The sequence below is a fragment of the Abramis brama genome (assembly GCF_963993115.1).
Source record: "Abramis brama genome assembly, chromosome: 25".
NCBI classification, from domain to species: Eukaryota; Metazoa; Chordata; class Actinopteri; order Cypriniformes; family Leuciscidae; genus Abramis; species Abramis brama.
This window is the reverse complement of record NC_139987.1, coordinates 19246467-19270035: the sequence shown is the minus strand read 5'-3', so window position 1 is coordinate 19270035 and position 23569 is coordinate 19246467. Positions and strand designations below refer to the sequence as shown.

Here is a 23569-nt window from a genome sequence, read left to right as displayed (position 1 = left end):
CCTTAACTTTGAAATATGTATGATAAAATGTATACTTTAGTTTTTACAAAGAAAGATTACACTTGAATTGTTGTTGTAATTGTAACCTTTTTAATAAAAAAAAAAAATACAAGGTAGATGTAAACAAACTAATAAAAGGTAAATATAAGCCTTTTCTTTAAAATCATTTTTTATTGTGTTTTATTAGTGACAAATTTGGGGAGAGGATAAATATTCCAAAACTTAAAATACAGTATGAGAATTAACTGCACAATTACTAGACATGTTTTCCTTTTGATATTATAGGCCAATTTGCAAGCACAATTTGTGGAAAAATAAAAAAAACACGAGATGCTTCCAACTGTTGCTCTTGCATTCTTTCTTGTGACACACCTGAATGAATGGCTCATTAAGTATGTGGGCCCCATTGTCTCCAGGTGCGAACCACTAAATATGCATGATCGTTGACGCCCACTCCGCATATTGCCTTTCCAGACAGAAAGTGTTTTGCAAAATTTAAATCAATGCATTGTGTTCTGTGAATGATTAGGCAGGATGATTTTCACATAATTTTGAAGAAAAAACACTAGGCGATGACATCCATTAGTCAAAAGTCTTATTGACACATATTTAGAATGTGTTTTATGGCCTTATTTCAGAAACTTTAGTTTTTAGTTTTTTCAATAACCATGCATAAACATTATTCTCTCAAAAATACAAACATGTACATGCATGGTGCTCACATATGATGGTAGCCCTGTTTGTGCTATATAGAGTGAATTTACACCTTTGCCATTAATATGTTTATAAGCAACTGAAAAAAGCAAAAATGTCAGGGCATGTCAGAACATCTCAAGGACCCCAAAAACACCTTAGACCCCAGAGGGTTAAAGAGCATCAAGCTATTGAAATCTATATTATGTATACGCACAGATAATATAACAGTAGGCTATATTAGTCAATATTTTTTTATTAGGTTAAGCAGTGATTGGATAACGTTTTTTTATTATTATTTAACGTTTTTTTAAAATATTATTTAACGTTTTTAATTTAAGGCCCACCCACAATTGGTCTGGCCCATCCAAAACTGGAATCCTGGCGCCGTGCCTGGTTGGTCGTGCCAGTTTTGTGGCTATCAAATGTGTAAATAGCATCGCAAGAAGTACACATGACAAAGCCAGCACTTTGGTCATCATCTTTCATTATTTCGGCAAATGTCTCCCACACTTTGCTCTTTCTATTTGTGTATTTGCGGACCTTCCACTCCCCAGTCTTCACCTTTTCTCTTGCCGCCTCCATCTCTACCTGCAGACTGAGCTCGTGCGTCATCGTACTTCTTGCCAGTTATTCAGCCAATAAAGTGTAGGCCTATGTATTTCATAGAAAATTGTGTCTAGTACTATATAAATTACAAAGGTTTAATTGGCATCTTTATTTCAAACGACCCGACCGACCGCGACCCGAATATCATTAAAAAATATTTTTGGATGACTCGTAACCGCGGGTGACCGCAGGCACCCGCTCATTTTGGATCAACCCGCGCATCACTGCTTCACACACATAGGATGGTACAGCCGATCCCATGATCACGGTCTAACAGAGACACACATAGCATACGCTATCCACAACACACTGCCAACTCATGGGAAAACACTGTAATATACATATGAATGGCTAAAGTCAGAAGTCAATGATGAAAATTATAAAGCAGAGACAGACCTGCTATTAAATTTCTAAATGTTTAAACTTTCTACCCGTTATTAGAGTGGTTGGAAAATCAGAGGGCCCCTGATTTCTCAACATACCACTAATAACAGAAACATCAGAAAAACGGATAGATCTGAAGTGTGAGCACTTCAATCAATCACAAAATGTACAAATTAAGCCTGTCATCGACTGTGAGTTAGCCAGCACAACACACACACACACACACACACACACACACACAAACACACACACACACACACAAACACAAACAAAACTGTTGCAAGGAATGCACAATCTCCATTCTTGTATGCCTAAACATGTTCCAAGTCACTTCTTAGATCTGCATAGGTGGCTTGCACTGGAAGATTCATGAACAAACAAAGTGATTATTAATTTATATATATATATATACATGCATTTCTTCCTAATTGTGATTGAATATAGATTACTGTTATTACAAGATTTATTGATGCGTACTGTACCATCGATTTTATTATTTAGGTTACACCTTGCTGCATTTCCTTTGAATAATTCAGACTAAGAATATTTCAATTCCATTACCATTTAACATCACAGTGGTAGTGAAGAATTGGATATTTAAAATGAGACCACCCTACCTGACCTTGAAAAACACTTGAGACCAGATGTACCATTCGCACTTGCTGACATGAACATGATATTTTATATCAAACATATGATTTTACTTTGTTGCATTATGTGTTTTTTACTTTGCTCCAATGTAGGCTATATCAAACATATATTTTATATATATATAGATACAGTGAGGAAAATAAGTATTTGAACACCCTGCTATTTTGCAAGTTCTCCCACTTGGAAATCATGGAGGGGTCTGAAATTGTCATCGTAGGTGCATGTCCACTGTGAGAGACATAATCTAAAAAAAAAATCCAGAAATCACAATATATGATTTTTTAACTATTTATTTGTATGATACAGCTGCAAATAAGTATTTGAACACCTGTCTATCAGCTAGAATTCTGACCCTCAAAGACCTGTTAGTCTGCCTTTAAAATGTCCACCTCCACTCCATTTATTATCCTAAATTAGATGCACCTGTTTGAGGTCGTTAGCTGCATAAAGACACCTGTCCACCCCATACAATCAGTAAGAATCCAACTACTAACATGGCCAAGACCAAAGAGCTGTCCAAAGACACTAGAGACAAAATTGTACACCTCCACAAGGCTGGAAAGGGCTACGGGGAAATTGCCAAGCAGCTTGGTGAAAAAAGGTCCACTGTTGGAGCAATCATTAGAAAATGGAAGAAGCTAAACATGACTGTCAATCTCCCTCAGACTGGGGCTCCATGCAAGATCTCACCTCGTGGGGTCTCAGTGATCCTAAGAAAGGTGAGAAATCAGCCCAGAACTACACGGGAGGAGCTGGTCAATGACCTGAAAAGAGCTGGGACCACCGTTTCCAAGGTTACTGTTGGTAATACACTAAGATGTCATGGTTTGAAATCATGCATGGCACGGAAGGTTCCCCTGCTTAAAGGACAATTCCGGTGAAAAATGAACCTAGGGGTAATTAACACATGGTTACCGAGTCGATCGTTCCCTGGGATGCGTTTTCATGAACATCGAATGTAAAGAGTTTTATCTCTAAAAACAGATTAGCTTATAACGCTAGTATATGGGGCACAGAGTAAGTAAAAGTAAACCGCTAGTTAATGGCACTAACAAGGCTCAAAATAGCCTCACACTAACACGGTAGCATAATGAGGGTCCTTACATGCAAACCGAAGCATTGAGAACTTTGTAAGTGTACAGACAATTTAATAAGAAGAAACTTTATAAAGACAGAACATTACGCGTTTACAGGCAGGCGTCATCTTGGAAAACAGTCTCGACTAATCGAGTCACGAACGCCGTGCTAAGTGAGCTGGTCGATAGGAATTACGTTTGTGAAATATAACGTAGCGCGGCGTTCGTGACTCGATTAGTCGAGACTGTTTTCCAAGATGCCTGCTGCCTGTTAACGCGTAATGTACTGTCTTTATAAAGTCTCTTCTTATTAAACTGTCTGTACACTTACAAAGTTCTCAATGCTTTGGTTTGCATGTAGGGACCCTCATTATGCTACCGTGTTAGTGTGAGGCTATTTTGAGCCTTGTTAGTGGTATTAACTAGCGATTTACTTTTACTTACTCTGTGCCCCATATACTAGCGTTATAAGCTAATCTGTTTTTAGAGATAAAACTCTTTACATTCGATTTTCATGAAAACGCATCCCAGGGAACAATCGACTCGGTAACCATGTGTTAATTACCCCTAGGTTCATTTTTCACTGGAATTGTCCTTTAAACCAGCACATGTCAAGGCCCGTCTTAAGTTTGCCAATGACCATTTGGATGATCCAGAGGAGTCATGGGAGAAAGTCATGTGGTCAGATGAGACCAAAATAGAACTTTTTGGTCATAATTCCACTAAACGTGTTTGGAGGAAGAAGAATGATGAGTACCATCCCAAGAACACCATCCCTACTGTGAAGCATGGGGGTGGTAGCATCATGCTTTGGGGGTGTTTTTCTGCACATGGGACAGGGCGACTGCACTGTATTAAGGAGAGGATGACCGGGGCCATGTATTGCGAGATTTTGGGGAACAACCTCCTTCCCTCAGTTAGAGCATTGAAGATGGGTCGAGGCTGGGTCTTCCAACATGACAATGACCCGAAGCACACAGCCAGGATAACCAAGGAGTGGCTCTGTAAGAAGCATATCAAGGTTCTGGCGTGGCCTAGCCAGTCTCCAGACCTAAACCCAATAGAGACTCTTTGGAGGGAGCTCAAACTCCGTGTTTCTCAGCGACAGCCCAGAAACCTGACTGATCTAGAGAAGATCTGTGTGGAGGAGTGGGCCAAAATCCCTCCTGCAGTGTGTGCAAACCTGGTGAAAAACTACAGGAAACGTTTGACCTCTGTAATTGCAAACAAAGGCTACTGTACCAAATATTAACATTGATTTTCTCAGGTGTTCAAATACTTATTTGCAGCTGTATCATACAAATAAATAGTTAAAAAATCATATATTGTGATTTCTGGATTTTTTTTTTTAGATTATGTCTCTCACAGTGGACATACACCTACGATGACAATTTCAGACCCCTCCATAATTTCTAAGTGGGAGAACTTGCAAAATAGCAGGGTGTTCAAATACTTATTTTCCTCACTGTATATTAACTTTGAAATATGTATGATAAAATGTATACTTAAAAAAAAGAGAAAGATTACACTTGAAATATTGTTAAAATTGTAATTGTTGTTGACTTACATGTGAGCACTTTTTAATAAAAAAGCAAAAAATATATTTACAAGGTAGATGTAAAAAAAAAATCTTAATAGGTCAATATAAGCCTTCTCATTAAATTATTTATTATTGTTTTTTTATTAGTGACACATTTGGGGAGAGGATATATTCCAAAACTTTCTGAAAATACAGTATGAGAATTAACTGCATAATTATTAGAAATGTTTACCTTGGATATTATAAAATTTGCATGTATAAAAAATTTGTGGAAAAAGAAAAAAAATTGTCAAGATGTTTCCAACTCTAACTTTGAACCAATTCTGTAGAATGGCCCATATAGCCCATTTGAACAGGATTTGTTTCCAGGTATGACTATGTACTAAAAATGTGCTCTTGACTTTCATTTATATTTGGATTATTTATATATATATATAACATTCCCTGTTCTGATGTAGCACATTATATGCTGTTTAAAAGCATTTACAATATTTGTTAATATAGTTATATATACAACTAGACTAACTATACTAACTATATTAACAAACTATGTGGGTAACAGATCGCCAAGTACCGATCTGGAGCCATGATCATCATAATAAGAGAGTTTAGGGTCCCAAAACAGTGAATCAGCTGCCTTTGAAACAGACAAACGTAGAAGGTAATATAACCATCATTAAACCAGTAGCGAGAAATGACTTTTGGCAGAGCAACTGTGCAAAAACCACGCCCCTGTAGCACAAGATCCCGGGGCCCTATGCATAGGCAGTCCTGATGGGCTCCCATGTTCCCATGTCCATTTAATTAGGAAATGAAAATATCCAGGTAAAATAAGATATATTCCAGACTTTTCAAGGGCCCTCTCTCCCCTTGGGGCTCTGGTAATCTGTAATGGTTTTACCCCCAGTCCGACGCCCCTGTTAACAAATATTGTAAATGCATATAAACAGAATGTAATGTGATACATCAGAACATGGATAGGCAGATGATCTCATTTAGAAATAGTTAACCTATGGACTTTTAGACTCATCCTGTTTCTCTGGACACACCATTTGAGAAAGAACTGTCTGACTTCTTTGATCCTGATGCAGTAGATGAAGGGGTTCACTAATGGTGGAAGCAGACTGTAGAACATGACCAGGGCAATCCTCTGACTGCTGTTTATCTGAATGCTCGGGATGTTAGAACTGGAGTAAACAACGAAACGTGGCACATAATAGATAATAATGATAGTCAGCTGTGTGGCACAGGTAGAAAAGGCTTTCATACGACCCTGTGCATTTGCTATTCGAAGCACAGACACCAGGATACATGCATATGAAAAGATGATAAAAGAGAATGGCCCGAGAAGCACAAACATTGCTACACCATAGGAAATGAGGTTCGTTTGGCTGACATTAGCACAGGCAAGCTGGTTCATAGACCCAGAGTCACAGAAGCAATGAGCGATCATATTTGGCCCACAGAATGGCAGTTTCACTGTTTGCATTGAGCTGATGGTTGGGGCAATCATTGCAGTAACCCAGGAAAGCCCTATTAAAAGTCTCATAGTGCGATTACTCATTAAAACAAGGTATCTTAGTGGGTAACAGATCGCCAAGTACCGATCTAGAGCCATGATCATCATAATAAGAGAGTTTAGGGTCCCAAAATAGTGAATCAGCTGCCTTTGAAACAGACAAACGTAGAAGGTTATATAACCGTCATTAAACCAGTAGCGAGAAATGACTTTTGGCAGAGCAACTGTGCAAAAACCAATATCAGACAAGGACAAACTCAGCATGATAATATACATAGGCTTAAAGAGGCTGCGTTCAGTCACAAACAGGACCACAATGAGAGAGTTTCCAGTGATTACAGCGATGTAGATGCAGAACAAAAGTGCTGCCATCAGGCTGTAGTATTTGGGCAGAAGTCCAGGGAAGCCCACGATGAAAAACTCGGTTACAACAGACGCTGCAGTTTCGTTTGCCTGTGACATACTAAAACATACAGTTAACATCTGTTTACAAAAGAACCAAATGTATCTGCCTTTTACACAACATACCTTGTAAAAATGGCTTTGATTTGTTTTTTTAATATTTTCTTGAAGTAAAAATTATCCTTGGCAACATTTAAAAATACAATATAATAATGATAATATAAAATTCTTTAAATAAAATTCACTTATGAAATTATAAATTATTGTAAATTACTGTATAAAATATATAATTCATAAATATTGTTTTTCATAAAACAACATGTAAAATATACATTCATTTAAGAACATTATTTAGTTATTAATTTAGATGAATGAATTTTCTTTAAGTTATTTAAACATTCTATGATTTCAAATATTTGCAAAAATCTAAATGTTATTTTGGTTTGTATTTCAGCTGATCACATGATTACCTTGATTATTCCTCTGTTGAGTTATGTGACATCTGCTAAGAGTATTCCTGGCTCAGTGTGTCACGTTTCTCAGTGATTAGTGCAGATGCGTGTGGTTTCATTGTTTTATAGGCGTAGAATCCGTGTTAAAGCCTGTAGGGTCCAACACGTCATGAAGGATCATGTTTTTAATCATTTGATGTTGTGAAACTGGGCTGACCTTTGGGGTTTAGGGAGTGGGGAATGTGTTTTGCTAGAAGATAACTATGGAATGAAGTTTGGCTTGGTTCCTCTTAATGTTTACACATGAATAAATGTGTGCTATTTCAGTTCACATTGTGACACTTGAGGTAATTATATTATGTGTTTGTGTTTTTTGAATTAGAACATGGTTAAACCTGTGCAAAATGAGGGCAGTTTTGTGTAGAGTTTTGCAGAAAACATTGAGGAAATAGGAAAGTGTGTGAAAACAGGTGAAATGTTTTAAACATTTTGACTAATGCCTTTGTCACTAAAAATGATTGAATGGCTTGGGAAATTGGGCCAACTGAACCAGTTATAGTGTGTTGGCAATCGAGGAAAACTGTAGTTGGTCTATTCAATGTCTGTATATTCAGCACTTGCAAACTGTGGAAATACAGTAACCTAACTGCAAAAGCCAAAAAGGTTAAAAAAACATCTCTGTTACGTATGTAACACCGTATCGTATCACTGACGTATTTGGAATCACTTCAGGGAGCCCCATCACCTTCGATTGTATACAAAACGAGCCAATGCACATTTGCATCTCGCGCTCCGCCTTGCAACGATGGTATAAACATGGAAGCGGATGCATGCACCTTTGTTTTATGCTGAGGAGTGAGTGGTGTTCGGTCATGCAGCGATGGTACCCCAACCGTGGCGACGGGACGTAACATCGCCGTCACCAACATATTTGGGATCCCTTGGAAATTTGCCACGTTTGCTGCCACATCCAGCACCTTACGTAAGTCTTTCAGACACTCAATATTCTTGGGTGGAAGACCTGCAGTACGTAGTGAATTCATATTGCTGTTCTGCATGACCCATTCAGTAAGACTCTTGGATAACACTGGGAAAGCGTGGTATACGCTGCGGAAGCCACAACCTGAGCTTTGCGTTCTGCCCACGTATAGGCACAGGGCACGAACGGAACAGAGAAAAGCCAGGGGTGGGTCTACCTCCTCCAGGGGCAGTGCTTGCAGGTTCACTACCTGGTCCTGGAAGGGAGTGGTAGGAACCTTGGACACATACCTGTGTGGTCCCAAAGCGTTTCCAAATCAGCTGGACCACCTGGGGATGGAGTCTCCACTCTCCTGGGAGCGCTTGCTGTCATGAGAGCTCGTCAGCTGCACGATTGAGCAGGCCTGGAACATGAGTGGCATTAAGATGCTTCTGATTCCATAGGAGGAGATGTGTCGGTTGATATATGCTGCTGCCACTGGGCTGTCCGTATGGACCAATACATGCTTGCCTAGTAGCAGCGATTTGAGGCGGCCCAGCGCAAGACGTATGGCTAACAACTCGAGGCAGTTAATGTGCCAATGAAGTTGAGGCCCCGTCCACAGACCTGAAACTACATACCTGTTGTACGTGGCCCCCCAGCCGGTGGCAGAGGCATCTGTGAAGACCATAGCATGCCTAGACACTTGTTCTTTGGGAACTCCTGCTCGTAGAAATGAAGTGTCTGACCATGGGCTAAAGGTTTGGGGACATAGCCGGGTAATGGAAACCCAGTACGAGCCGCGCTGCCACACCCATCTCGGGACTCGGTCGTAAAGCCAGTGCTGAAGACTTTCGTGAAGACACGGGGCGACTGGGACAGCCCGAAGGGTGATATGCCCATCCCTTGAACGCAAAGCGTAGGAACGGTCAGGTCGATCGCTGCAAACCAATCTTGGGGACGGATGCATCTTGAACGGCAGCCTGCGTAGGGACCGATTCAAGACTCGCAGGTCCAAGATTGGCCTTAACCCACCGCCTTTCTTGGGTACAATGAAGCTGTAGAACCCTGTCTTTATATCGACTGGAGGGACCGGCTCTATCATGTCCTTTGCTTGTAGGACTGCGATCTCTGCCTGAAGCACAGGAGTGGCCCACAGGGATTGGTTACCGGGCAGGGAAGCCCTTACTGTAATCCTCAGGTCACCTAGATTGCGGTATAGGTGAGGGGAATCCACCTCGTTTGAGGCACTTGAGTTGGTTGACTCGACGCATCAAGAGCGTCGAGCGACGCACTGGGTTGCCATGACAACCCGTGCTGTCAGCCGGCAGCTTGACGGCACACGGCACGCTGAGTGGCTCAAGCCTTTAAGAGAAAGGTGAGACGAACAACATGCCGATGTGGTCATGCTCTTATGAGAGAACATGAACCACCCATGAATGCAGTCTCAGCACGTCTAAGCCCAGGCATGTGAAACAGTGATCGTAGCCGTCAAATGAGGATAGGAAACTACCGCATCCAGAAACATGGATTGAATGACATTTTGAAAAAGACACAGTGTCAAACCGTGTATGCTCTTTCAGGAAACTGCTCTCTCTGGTGCCGAAGCGAACAGGTGATGCCGCGGCTACACAGGACAGAAGAGCAAGCCTGATGTGAGCACTCACATTCTCATTGAAGAATCAATGAGATTAAGTGATTAAATCTCTATCAGCTGATTTAATCAGCACATTCTTTGAAGGCGCAACGTTCTGGAGAGATGTGAAAACAGCTGTTTTGTCAGCTCTCTGTGAGATCGCAGCCAGCGCTGTCTGCGCTGTAAATCCAACACCAGCTTTGAAGAGGCGTTCTCCTGAAGAGGCGTTCTCCGTTCTCCTACGGCTTGCTTGGGCCACAGAAAAGCATGTTACAGTACGCTCAAAAGTCTGTGAATCAAAATCAAAGTCAGTGAGAGATTCATTCTGCCCCAGAATCACGTCTGGACTTTGTCCACATCACAGGCAAGTTCTCTTGCCAGGCATAAGGAAAAACCCTCTGGTGTGCCGATTCAGCCTTGACAACTTTCTACACACCTTACTCTTTCTTGTCCTCATCCTCCTTGTTCACCACATCTTACACGTATTCTTCCTCTTCTCCCTCCTGTATTGTTTCCATCCATTGTTGGTATCAACATTTAGTGCAACATTAAGAGTCAATTTTGGCACTCTAAAACTGACTTGTATCATGTACAGTTGGTTTGGTCACATCATTAGAATTTTGATTCTTGAATTCATAAAATTTTTGAGTCATTGGGCCTCATTCATGAAACATGAGTAGAACGAATTTTTGTGTAAATCGTTCCTAAAGCCGTTCTGACAGAAATGTTCGGATTCACGAAAATGTTCGTATTTTCAAAATGTTAGTTGGTATGACAAATTTACACCTGCTCCCCTACCTTGTGTAAATGGTGCGTAATACATTTGAATGTTCTAATTTAGGCAAACTGATGACATTGCATTTTGATGCACTATGTACCATAATAATATTTCCCAAGTTGATTTGCCCAGTCGTTTTTTTTGTTCATTTTTTTACAGTCACTGTCACTTTTTACCCAGCCTTCCTATCACAGTGGGGGAGGGGCGGGACAAATACTACACCGACCAATCATCCTACTTTTACAACGACTGAACAACAATGGAGAAGTTAATATTGCTGGTTACGGCATTTTTATATTCAGAGTATCTATATTCTAAAGTATCTAAGCTTTTAAGCGCCACCAGCTGGCCATTTGCAGAAGAGCACCTGGCATTTTTAGCTGGCTAAAAATGCGTTAATAGACACACAATAATTTAATATTTATTGCTATGCATATGGCCAATTAGTCTCTTTATCATTTATGCAAAATACTGATGCCAAACCTGAGAAGGAAGTCCAGAAGACTCCACAGCGTTCCTGGACACATAATTTGCGTAGTTGTAACTCATGGGCGGGGATTATGCTATTTATGAATGCGCGCCCTATTTACGAATGTTTGGAATTCATTAATACACACGTTTAACTACAGAATCTGTGGTATATGAAGCGTTTGTGACTTATAATGACAATGTTTTGACTAAGAAGTGAGTGAATGATCACAATTTTAGCTGGCATGTACTTTTAATTTGAGAAATATGAATGAAAACAGGTCAAATCATTTGTAACCATGATCTTCGATGCATAAATAAAATAACTGAACATTATTAATAGTAAACTAATGAAACAACAAAAACTGCAGTCAGGCTTCATGTATGTTTGGTAGGAAATTTGTGATTTATTTGTGATTGAAATATATTTCAGTTTACAGTTATAAATATGCCTGCAATGTAATAAATTAAACTAGGCTACAAATATTCCATGTATTTTTTTTTTTTATAATTAAGAACTGAATAAATGGTTAGACAAATATATAGGCTATAGTGCGTGTGTGTTTATATATATATATATATATATATATATATATATATATATCAGGGGCGTAGAATTTAGTAGGGACGCTAGGGACGTGTCCCTACCAATATCCAGTGACACTGATATATCCCTAGCAATAATTTCGATCAAAACTTAAAATATATTTATATATTGATGTCCCCGTCCCCACCAATTTCAAAATCAAACCTACGCCACTGATATATATATATATATATATATATATATATATATATATATATATTAGGGCTGTCAAAAGATTAATCGCGATTAATCGCATCCAAAATAAAAGTTTGTGTTTACATAATATATGTGTGTGTACTGTGTATAATTATTTTGTATATATAAATATACACACATGCATGTATATATTTAAGAAATATTTACATACATATACTGTATATATTTATATATAATTTATATTATATATAAATATATATTTTTTTATATATAAATAACACATTTTTCTTAAATATATACATGCATGTGTGTGTATTTATATATACAAATTTAATTATACACAGTACACACACATATATTATTTAAACACAAACTTTTATTATGGATGCGATTAATCGCGATTAATCTTTTGACAGCCCTAAAATATATATATATATATATATATATATATATGGATGGATGGATGGATGGATGGATGGATGGATGGATAGATGGATAGATAGATAGATAGATAGATAGATAGATAGATAGATAGATAGATAGATAGATAGATAGATAGATAGATAGTCAAACCAAAAATTATTCATACACCAGATATGATTCTTTTAATTATTTTTTTACTAGTGGGTGCAGGACACTATTGTTCATTATGTAAGTGAGGATAGCAAAATAAAGTAAACTGTGACATATTATACCCAAACATTATTCATACAGTGGACTACCAGTAAAATGTATAAAAATTTGGGATCAACTTTTGAACTGACCATGTTTTGCTTAAGTGTTTTTTCTTTAATTGCTAATGCAACCTTTTTTTACACCACAGACTGAACAAAATTAAGCATTGCTTGGTAATTGGTTAACCTACATTGGTATTATCTAATTGTGTACTTAAATTTAACAGATGGCAGCTATTCAAACTAATTCATTTGTGAGACAGTGGTCAAAACCATCCTTCTGTTAGATCTTGTCATATTGTATTATCATTTTCTAAACTATAGCGAATAAACTGTGGTAATGTGAGAAATGGGTAATGTGTGAGAAATATATTTATATATATATATATATATATATATAACTAGATTAACAAATATTGTAAATGCATATAAACAGCATGTAATGTGATGCATAAGAACAGGGATAGGCAGATGATCTCATTTAGAAATAGTTAACCTATGGACTTTTAGACTCATCCTGTTTCTCTGGACACACCATTTGAGAAAGAACTGTCTGACTTCTTTGATCCTGATGCAGTAGATGAAGGGGTTCACTAGTGGTGGAAGCAGACTGTAGAACATGACCAGGGCGATCCTCTGACTGCTGTTTATCTGAATGCTCGGGATGTTAGAACTGGAGTAAACAACGAAACGTGGCACATAATAGATAATAATGATAGTCAGCTGTGTGGCACAGGTAGAAAAGGCTTTCATACGACCCTGTGCATTTGCTATTCGAAGCACAGACACCAGGATACATACATATGAAAAGATGATAAAAGAGAATGGCCCGAGAAGCACAAACATTGCTACACCATAGGCATTTAAATTTGTGAGGCTGACATCAGCACAGGCAAGCTGGTTTATAGATGTGCCATCACAGAAGCAATGAGCGATCATATTTGGCCCACAGAATGGCAGTTTCACTGTTTGCATTAAGCTGATGGTTGGGGCAATCATTGCAGTAACCCAGGAAAGCCCTATTAAAAGTCTCATAGTGCGGTTAGTCATTAAAACAGGGTATCTTAGTGGGTAACAGATCGCCAAGTACCGATCTAGAGCCATGATCATCATAATAAGAGAGTTTAGGGTCCCAAAATAGTGAATCAGCTGCCTTTGAAACAGACAAACATTGAAGGTAATATAACCGTCATTAAACCAGTAGCGAGAAATGACTTTTGGCAGAGCAACTGTGCAAAAACCAATATCAGACAAGGACAAACTCAGCATGATAATATACATAGGCTTAAAGAGGCTGCGTTCAGTCACAAACAGGACCACAATGAGAGAGTTTCCAGTGATTACAGCGATGTAGATGCAGAACAAAAGTGCTGCCATCAGGCTGTAGTATTTGGGCAGCAGTCCAGGGAAGCCCACGATGAAAAACTCGGTTACAACAGACGCTGCGGTTTTATTTTCCTGTAACATACTAAAACATACAGTGAACTTTAACTTTTACACTTTAACACTGACATTACCAACTATTCGCACTTCCAAAAAACAAACAAAACAACAACAACCCCAAAAACATTTGTCAGATTTGATATGCCCCAAAATGTTAAAATATTTGCATAAATTATATTAAATGCAGTTTATAAATATATTTAAATAAAAAAATAATGACATGGCTAACTTAATTCATATAGGCCTAAATTATAAAAATGTAATTCATACATATAATTTCAGTAAGTTATATTAATAATGTTAATAAATGATAGGCTACCTGTTGTTACTGATTTAAAACGTGTTGTTAAATTATTCGGCTTTGCAATAATCTAAATGTTATTTTGGTTTGTGTTTCAGCTGATCACATGATTACCTTGATTATTCCTCTGTTAAGTTATGTGACATCTGCTAAGAATATTCCTGGCTCAGTGTGTCACGTTTCTCAGTGATCAGTGCAGATGCGTGTGGTTTCATTGTTTTATAGGCGTAGAATCAGCGTTAAAGCCTGTAGGGTCCAACACGTCATGAAGGATCATGTTTTGAATTATTTGGTGTTGTGAAACTGACCTTTGGGGTTCATTGCCTGAGTGCTTGTGTTTGCATCACACACATTAACATAGATGGGGAAAAAGTGGGAATCAAACATAAATTAATAATTTAAAAATATCTCCTAATATATCTTTTTATTTACTCTTTTCATCTACACCTTCAAAGGTCACCAGCAGGTGGTGAAAAAGACAGACAGACAGACAGACAGACAGACAGAGAGAGAGAGAGAAGTGGGCAGCCATTCACTATTGTGAGAATCAAACACAGAACCTTCAGGTTACAAGTCCAATGGTCAAAAAGATAAAAAAAAAAAAAAAAAAATCTGAGATTAAAGCATCTGAGAATTAAATAGTGGTCTAACTTACTTTTTACAAATGTTTTTTCTTTCTTTATTGAATTGCTGCAGTTTGATTATGTTCTGATTATGATGGAATAGTAAATAAGCTTCACCAGCTTCATCATTTTTTAGACTAATCATTTTACATTTAATTGCACATTACAAAGGCCAGGGTTTCCCAAACTAGGATTCAGCTAATCCTTGACAGTGATTCATTGACCTCAGGAAAAAGATATTCACTGTCCCCATCTGGCCACCCCCTTGAAAAGTTACAGGACAATCATGACAACAAGAACACAAAGTTTATTAGTTCATCAGTTTAACTGTCATTAATTTAATGCACAGACAAGTTAGGCTTTTCAACAGCTCTTTTCATCGTGACACATGTTTCCATACTAAATGCTTAGCTGATGGGTACATCATATTATGGCACTTCTGCACTCAAAAAAGAATTTAAGCCTAAATTTAAGATTTATGGGTTTGAATTGCATATTACATATCCATTCATTTGGATTACACAGATTTAACATAAACTAATAAACTTAATGAAATGCATATTTGGAATACATAAATTCTGTAATCTAATAAAACCAGGTTTTTATACAGATATTTATCATCAATAAATCCAGTTTGTTTAAATCACGTTTCTTTTATGCATGACACATTAAGTTTATTATTTGCTTTGTTAAAACGGTGTAATCCAAATGGATGAAAATTTTATATGCAATTCAAATGCATAAACCTAAAATTTAGGCCTGAATATTTTGTGTAAAAACAAACGGGAGAGTTTTATCAGACATCTTTCTGTTAACAGGTCTGTTATACATCCAAAGGGAGCTAGTTTTATTAATGCTGCCATTCATAACAGAGCAGATATTTTGAGTTGTTTTTTCTTGCATCGTCACCACCAGATTTCACTGGAATACATCACAATACACAATTTAGATGAACATAGAAAACAATTACAAATCACAAGAATTTATTTGCTGCTTCTGATAAATCATTGTATGTTTTTTCCATTAAAACTCCACAGAACGTAACAATATTTTACAGCGTGATCACATTAATTATGGACGTTTCTCTCATGGCCCTTTGCCTGCTCATCCACCTGCTCACAATGGTTCTGATCTCCTGCGTACGTAAACAGTAAATGAAGGGGTTTATCAGTGGTGGAATGAGGCTGTAGAGCAGTATGAGAACTATCCTGAAATCTTTGCTGATTTGGATTTGCAGGAAACTGGCTATATACACAGCGCAGCGAGGCAAGTAAAACAGGGCGGTGATGCACAGCTGCGTGCTGCAGGTGGCAAAACTTTTCCAGCGACTCTGAGAGCTCGACAGCCTCATGACAGATGTTATAATATGACAGTAAGAGTAAATGATGAAGGCTAGAGGAAGGAGAAGCACGAGTAGGGCCACGCACAGGGCCACCAAAATCTGCTTGCTGTTTTCAGCACAGGCCAGGTTGGTAATAGAGATGTGGTCACAGTAGCATTGAATGATCAGTTTAGGCCCACAGTAAGGAAGCTGTTGAGTGTGAAGGGTGGCTATTGTGGGAGCGATCAAAGCAGTAACCCAAGCCGTTATGTTTATGATGTACGTGATGCGATTAGTCATAATAACCTGGTATCTCAGAGAATAACAGATAGCCACATAGCGATCGAGGGCCATGATCATCATTATCAGTGAGTTTAATGTTCCAAAATAGTGGATTAGTTCCATTTGGAAGAAGCAAGCATGGAAAGGGGATGCTCCCGCATCAAACAAGTACCTGGATATGATCTTAGGTAAGGCAACAGTGGAGAAACACGTATCAGATATTGCCAGGCTTGCAAGGATAATGTACATAGGCTTCCTGAGGCTCTGCGAAGTGAAAAACAGCACCAGGAAAACAGTGTTCCCGGCCACTGTGGTCGTGTAGACGATGAAGAAAATAGCAGCGACCAGGCCATAGTAGTCTGGATGGAGTCCAGGGAAGCCCACGATGATAAACTCAGTGATTGTCGTCCAGTTGTTCAGTAGCATTTTGCAAAATCTGCAGAGATTGTTGGACAAAAGTGATTAATATTGAATAATAATAATACTATTTATAATATAATCTGAATGAAATGTATATATACAAAAATTAAACATTGTTAAAATGTTTATTTCTGATTAATATATATATATATATAATTACAATATTTTCTAAAACAGGGAGACCTTTAAAAAAAGACATATCGAAAATAAATAAATGATAAAATAAAAAAAGTATTAAGGTTAAATGTTTATGGCATGATTTTGTCAATAAATTCATTATCAGTAAACGGCATCAGACATTAAGTGAATTTGCACCTGGTATATTGACTCTGCCCTAAATGATGACAAATACATTATTGTGTATCACTTATATACTGTAGTGTTCACTGTTATGTACAGTGTCGTTGGGACACGTTTTTTTCTTTTAGATGATGACAGGGTCAGGGTGGCTTTAGGGACTGGATGTCACTCATAGCTCACGAAGTCTTCTACAGGCCTCGTGTCAGCTCAAGTTCTGCTGCCTTTAAAGCCAAATGCCAAATACTAAGAATTGTGAAATTTGTGGGGGTTTTTTTTCAATTAAACTTTGTACTGAAATTGGAATGCTAGAAATTGAAGACATAAAAGGAGAAATATTTTCACTTGTGGTCTCAGATATTTGGACTGTATGACCATTTATTTTATTTTGTTTCATTATTTTAATCAAATGATAGTCGTTCGGTTAACCGTCCCTGAGGTTATTGTTTTATCAATGGACACTGAACCAATTGTTGAATCAAAAAGTTTCTTAAAGATGCTTATGAAATTATATTATTTTGTACAATTATATACTGTATGTGATAATTAAAATATCAAAATATCTTAAAGTTGGTGTCATCTTTGAGTGATACAGAACTTTCATCATATCTCATGGGCTTTCCAGTGTGCGTGTCAGTACCTACATTAATTGGTGTTGTCACTTATCTATTGGATTACTAAGTGATGATTCTCTCAGGTTTGGTTTCCCATTAGTACAATCTTTAGGGTCTGTCTGGTTACTCCAGAGAACAAATTAAGGGCATGTAGCCTGAATGTCGACGCTTTTCAGACAAACAAAGGTGACAGTGTTTACTGCTCTATGTTACATGGAAACCCTTGACATCAGACCTCTACTGTCTTCCTCAGTGAGCATCCCTCCTCTCAAAACACATAAACGCCTAACTATTAAATATTAAAATAAATAATAGCTAGATACATGGAAATTATCCCACTACCTGCTGTCTCCTCTAACTCTTATAATCTAGTAATGGATTTTGCAAAAAAATGAAAATAAAAAAGGACCAAAAACAAGACACTACAAACACTACAACTGCACTGCAGCACTAATATGCATCAAACATATTCCTATCTATATTCTGAAGGTTAATATAGTGGGGTTTGTTCATATAACATTTAGATATAGCATTTTATTATGAAAAGGCAAGGCAAGGCAAGTTTATTTATATAGCACATTTCATACACAATGGCAATTCAAAGCTTTACATAGAAGAAATTAAAATAATAAAAAGAAATAAGAATAATTAAAACAGTTTAGAAAAATAAAATAAAATACAGTACAGTACAAACAGTCGGACGAACAGCGGCACAGTGCTCATTCAGTAAATGCATAGCTAAACAGATGTGTTTTGAGTCTGGATTTGAATGTGACTACTGTAGGAGCACGTCTGATCTCCTCTGGAAGCTGGTTCCAGCTGCGGCTGGCATAATAGCTAAAAGCAGACTCGCCATGCTTTGAGTGAACCCTTGGTATTTCTAGCTGATATGATCCTAATGATCTGAGTGATCTGTTGGGTTTATATTCAGTGAGCATATCTGCAGTGTATTGAGGTCCTAGGCCATTGAATGATTTATATACCAGTAATAATACTTTAAAATCAATCCTAAATCTAACTGGGAGCCAGTGTAAAGACCTGAGGACTGGTGTGATGCGTTCATATTTTCTGGTTCTCAATGGGGCTGTAATCGTTAGGCAAAAGGGCTAAGTAGATCTGTGTGTCGTCTGCATAGCTGTGGTAAGCAATTTGGTTCTTTCTCATTATTTGGCTCATTGGGAGCATATACAGGTTGAACAGGAGTGGCGCAAGAATTGAGCCTTGAGGGACTCCGCATGTCATGGATGTCCACTCAGACTTATGGTCTCCTATACTCACATAGTGACCTCTCCCATCTAAGTATGACCTGAACCATTTTAGGACTATCCCAGAAAGCCCCACCCAGTTTTCCAGCCTGTCAAGAAGTATGTTGTGATCGACAGTGTCAAATGCAGCACTGAGGTCGAGTAGTACCAGCACTGATAATTTTCCTGAATCAGTATTTAAGCGAATATCGTTTATTAAAAATAACTCAAAATTTATGGAGTGATTAACAAGAGATATCCCCTCCGTAAAAACCTTTAACTCTAGTAATGAAAGAATTTTCAACCTGGCTATTACATCTGTCAGCTGCAGGTGCCATCATGTTCCATCTGATGGCAGCCTAGTCCCTCACCGTTTCCACAGACTCTGTTATTCCTGGACTTCATTTTCCAGAATCCTTGCTCATTATTAGTTTATCTGTTTCAGCTGTGTCTTGTTTCATTTGATCATCACCCTGTCTATTTAAATGCCTTTTGCCTTCATTCAGTATGGAGTCTTGTTTGTTTGATTGATTTGGTTCACACTCAGTATTTTAAACAGTTCCTGGTTTCTTTATATTTATCTTTTCCCGTGTTTTGGATTTCTTGTTCCTGTCTTCCTCTGTAGTTTGGATTTGTATTTTGAACTGTTTACATGTGCTTGACCCTCTGCCTGGTATGGACTATGATCTTGGATTACATTTGTTAATAAACTGCGTTTGGATTTTCACTCTGTCTGCTGAATGCTGTCTCACTACCACAACCAAATCATTACACTGGCTTTATCCATTGTTCAGATTTCTTTTCTGGAAATATCTGCAAATTGGTGTTAATTCGATAATGCCTAATTAGCATATTTAAACAACCATAACAAATAAAATAAAAACAATTTACTGTAATAAACTGAAATAAAGTATGGCGATATATTAGTTTAAATGTATATAAAATGTTTACACTATTCACCTTTGGTGATTCATGTAGTCCAAAGCATCATATATCTCCGGTTTCACACAGAAGGCTTAAGCCTAGTTTTAGACTAAAATGCATGTTTGAGCTGTTTTGACTGATAGCAACTTGCACTGAGGTATCTTAAATATGTCAGTGCCATTTTTTTTGTCTTAAGATGCACATCAGTAATGTTTTTTTCTTAGGAACATTTATAAAAACTACTTAAATGTCTTAGGCCTAATTCTGACTTAATCTATGCCCTGTTTGTGAAACCAGACCATAGTACTGTATATTTATTTAATCACAATCTCCTTTCAGCCTCAAGGGCTCAGTGGTGCCAAGCTTCTAATACACTGATGATAATTGAATAATATATTATTAATTGCTCAGCTGGGACAACAAAACAAAGTTAATGTACTGTTGATTACCATCCCTTAATTCACATGGGATAACACAACAAATGATGTATTAATATGTACAAATGAGTATTTCTACACCAGCTATCCTTATTGTTTTGGTCTGCTGAGCTACCCTGATTGAGAGTGTAGCAAGATGTTATTATGATTCAGATTCCTGAGGCCCATAATTTACGTAAAACGAAAAGTTATTAAATCGTTATACACGTACATACATATATTTAAGATATATCTTTATTAATTATACATTTTAGTGTTTTTTTGTTACTTTAAACACTTTCAATTTAATGTGTTTCTCACAAAGCTGTTTGGCTTTAGAGGATTTGAAATCATATGTTGAAGTCAAATGATCTGTTTTTAAAGGTACTATTTTTGGGGGGGGGTGTGATAATACTTTTTTTGTATGAAACATGAGACTAATTGCATGAGAAAAATGTGACTATGCACAAATTTTTATGCAAAACTTAAAAATGTACCATAATGTTGTTTGTGTCACACACCTCAACGACACTACACTTCCCAACATCCCTCATGTTTCCCACCTGCACACTATCAGCCATCACCTGATCACCTGCATGTCAATCACCACGGACACTAACTATCATCACAGCTGTCTGTCATTGTCTCGTTATCATCTGTGTATTTAGTTCCTGCTTGTCTTCAGTTCAGTGTCTGGCATACGGGACTTAATGCAACATTAAATATAATAGGAAAACATCCAACAGGGTTGTGTGATTGGTGTGGAGTCAGAGAAACAGTAGAACATGTTCTCATTCAGTGCAATAAATATAATGAGGATAGAAGGAAAATAATTGAGGAACTTCAGAAAAATGGGGTGCAGCAATTAACAATAAAAGAACTTTTAAATCCAGTAGGAAGTGATAATATATTAGTAACATTTCTAAAAAGGACTCAGTTAATTCATAGAATATAAAGTTTAATATTAGTTTTGGGATTAGTATTAATTTTAGTAGTAGTAGTAATATTATTAATATTAATATTATTATTATTATTATTATCCCTCGTCCCTAGTCTGGAAGGACCTGGGCTGTAGATGGAGGAGCTGAACACGCAGCAACATCGAAAGGCCAGGTTCTGAATAGTCTGGGATGAGGGAAATTACAAGTCTCTGATTCATTGCCACAGTAGATGGCGGTAATGTTCTATCTAAGAAGCAAGCCGCCAATAAAAACGAAAAAGAAGAAGAAGTTCAGTGTCTGGTATTGTTTGTGCTTAGTACACTGTTTCGTATTGTTGGCTCTTTTGTTAGTACCTGTTTAATAAATCTTGGAGTCATCTTCGTCTGCTGTGCATTTCAGCTTTACAGTTTGACTGCAGTGTTCAGTTGAATTGTCCTCTGGGTCGCACAAAACGTGTTTTCCAAAAATATTCACTTTATTATGTTTTATAAAAAAATAATATATATATATATATATATATATATATATATATATATATATATATATACTGTATATATATTTTTTTTAAATTAAACTTAAATTAACCATATACCTACCTGAACTCTAATGTTAAATTACATTTTAAATCCAAAATTAATTCATAATTATATTTTGACCTTTATTGATCTTAATAATTTGTGATGTAGGTTAAAGTCACAGACCTTTAAAGACAACTTGTTTTGAATGTCATTGTCTACATAATTGGGTGTTGTCACTTATTTACTTCATCACTGAGTGATAATTCTCTCAGGTCTGGTTTCCCATCAGTGCAATCTTCAGGGTCTGTCTAGTGTCTCCAGAGAACAAATTAGGTACATGTAGCAAGTATGTTGACACTCTTCAGACAAACAACAGTGACAGGGTTTATTGCACTTGGTTACATAAACTCACGACATCAAACCTCTAATGTGTTCATCAATGAGCATCCCGCCCCTCAAAACATAAGTGTCTGTTTAATAAGAAAATATAATTTCTGTGTGTAATTTATATAAAGCTATAGGTTGCAGTTTTCATAAACCCAATCAGGCATTTAGAAACTCAAATACATCAGCTTATGTTGTAGTGATTTGCCAGCTTGTGGTCACACCACAACAATATTGCTGCCTTATTTAAAAGAAAACGTATGTGTTAGAAATAAGTTTGCACCTGAGGGTTGTTCCATAAAACAAGATTAGAATACAAGCCAGGCTTATTTTGGTTAGTCAGACTTATTGTCGGTGATTTCTGTTTCATAAAGCAAACTTAAAATAGTTCAAACTCAGTTACCCTGGCAACTTATGCTGGGAAACTAGCCTGGTCCAGGGCAGGCTAACTGTCAGGCTAAGCCTCAGTTGTTACACAGATCCTCTAACACTGACCGATATTACCACTGACACTCTCTCACCATTATTGGACTTTATTAACCATTATTAGTCCAAAAATAAATACACAGTATACAGAAATCAACTTAAATAAGGCTACAATGATAAATGCGACAATATAGACATATATATATATATATATATATATCTATATATATATATATATCTATATCTATATATATATATATATATATATATATATATATATATATATATATATATATATATATATATATATATATAGATATAAAGATAGATAGACCTAAATACAATATATATACTACAGGTTTTCTTTTTTTACTGGCTGAATGTTTTGTGCCCAATATTTAATTAGATTGTTTTAAAGATTTATGAATACATTTCTCTCTGTTTTTGTTTGGCAGCTGTAGTACATGTTTATGATTAGAAGAACATTAGAACACAATCTAAAAAAAAGCTTTGTAAAGCAGAAGTTAAAATCACAAAATTAAAAATAAATAATTACAAAAGCACAGTATGAATTTTAACTGGTAAGATGAATCTGAGCTTAGTAATTGACAGTATATAGCCTACATTTGATTTACCCCATTACAATAGTCCCTTTACAGTTAATGCTATCATAAAAATACACTTGTAGGTTTAAAATTCTAAATAAGGCACATCTAATGCTAAATTTTAGCATATATATATATATATATATATATATATAAAATGTACTTTATTATGTCTTTCAATTCAAACACATTTAACACAATTATACAAATTGACAGTTCCTTTAAAGA

The 23569-nt window shown here is 36.9% G+C and overlaps 4 protein-coding genes across 4 annotated transcripts in view; 1 reads left to right on the top strand and 3 right to left on the bottom strand.

Moving 5' to 3' along the window:
• LOC311076043 (uncharacterized protein) overlaps positions 1-23569 on the top strand; it is a 198364-nt gene that overhangs the window by 43656 nt on the left and 131139 nt on the right. The window lies entirely within an intron of this gene.
• LOC311076591 (olfactory receptor 1E16-like) lies at positions 5945-6934 on the bottom strand (the record flags this gene model as incomplete). The annotated part of the gene is made up of 1 exon (XM_084104927.1): positions 5945-6934. The coding sequence occupies one exon, from the start codon at positions 6932-6934 to the stop codon at positions 5945-5947; it is 990 nt and encodes a 329-aa protein (XP_083961053.1).
• LOC311076590 (olfactory receptor 2AT4-like) lies at positions 13060-14049 on the bottom strand (the record flags this gene model as incomplete). Its single annotated transcript, XM_084104926.1, has 1 exon — positions 13060-14049. One exon carries the CDS (start codon positions 14047-14049, stop codon positions 13060-13062), a length of 990 nt encoding a protein of 329 aa, XP_083961052.1.
• LOC311076622 (olfactory receptor 2AT4-like) lies at positions 16001-16978 on the bottom strand (the record flags this gene model as incomplete). Its single annotated transcript, XM_084104957.1, has 1 exon — positions 16001-16978. One exon carries the CDS (start codon positions 16976-16978, stop codon positions 16001-16003), a length of 978 nt encoding a protein of 325 aa, XP_083961083.1.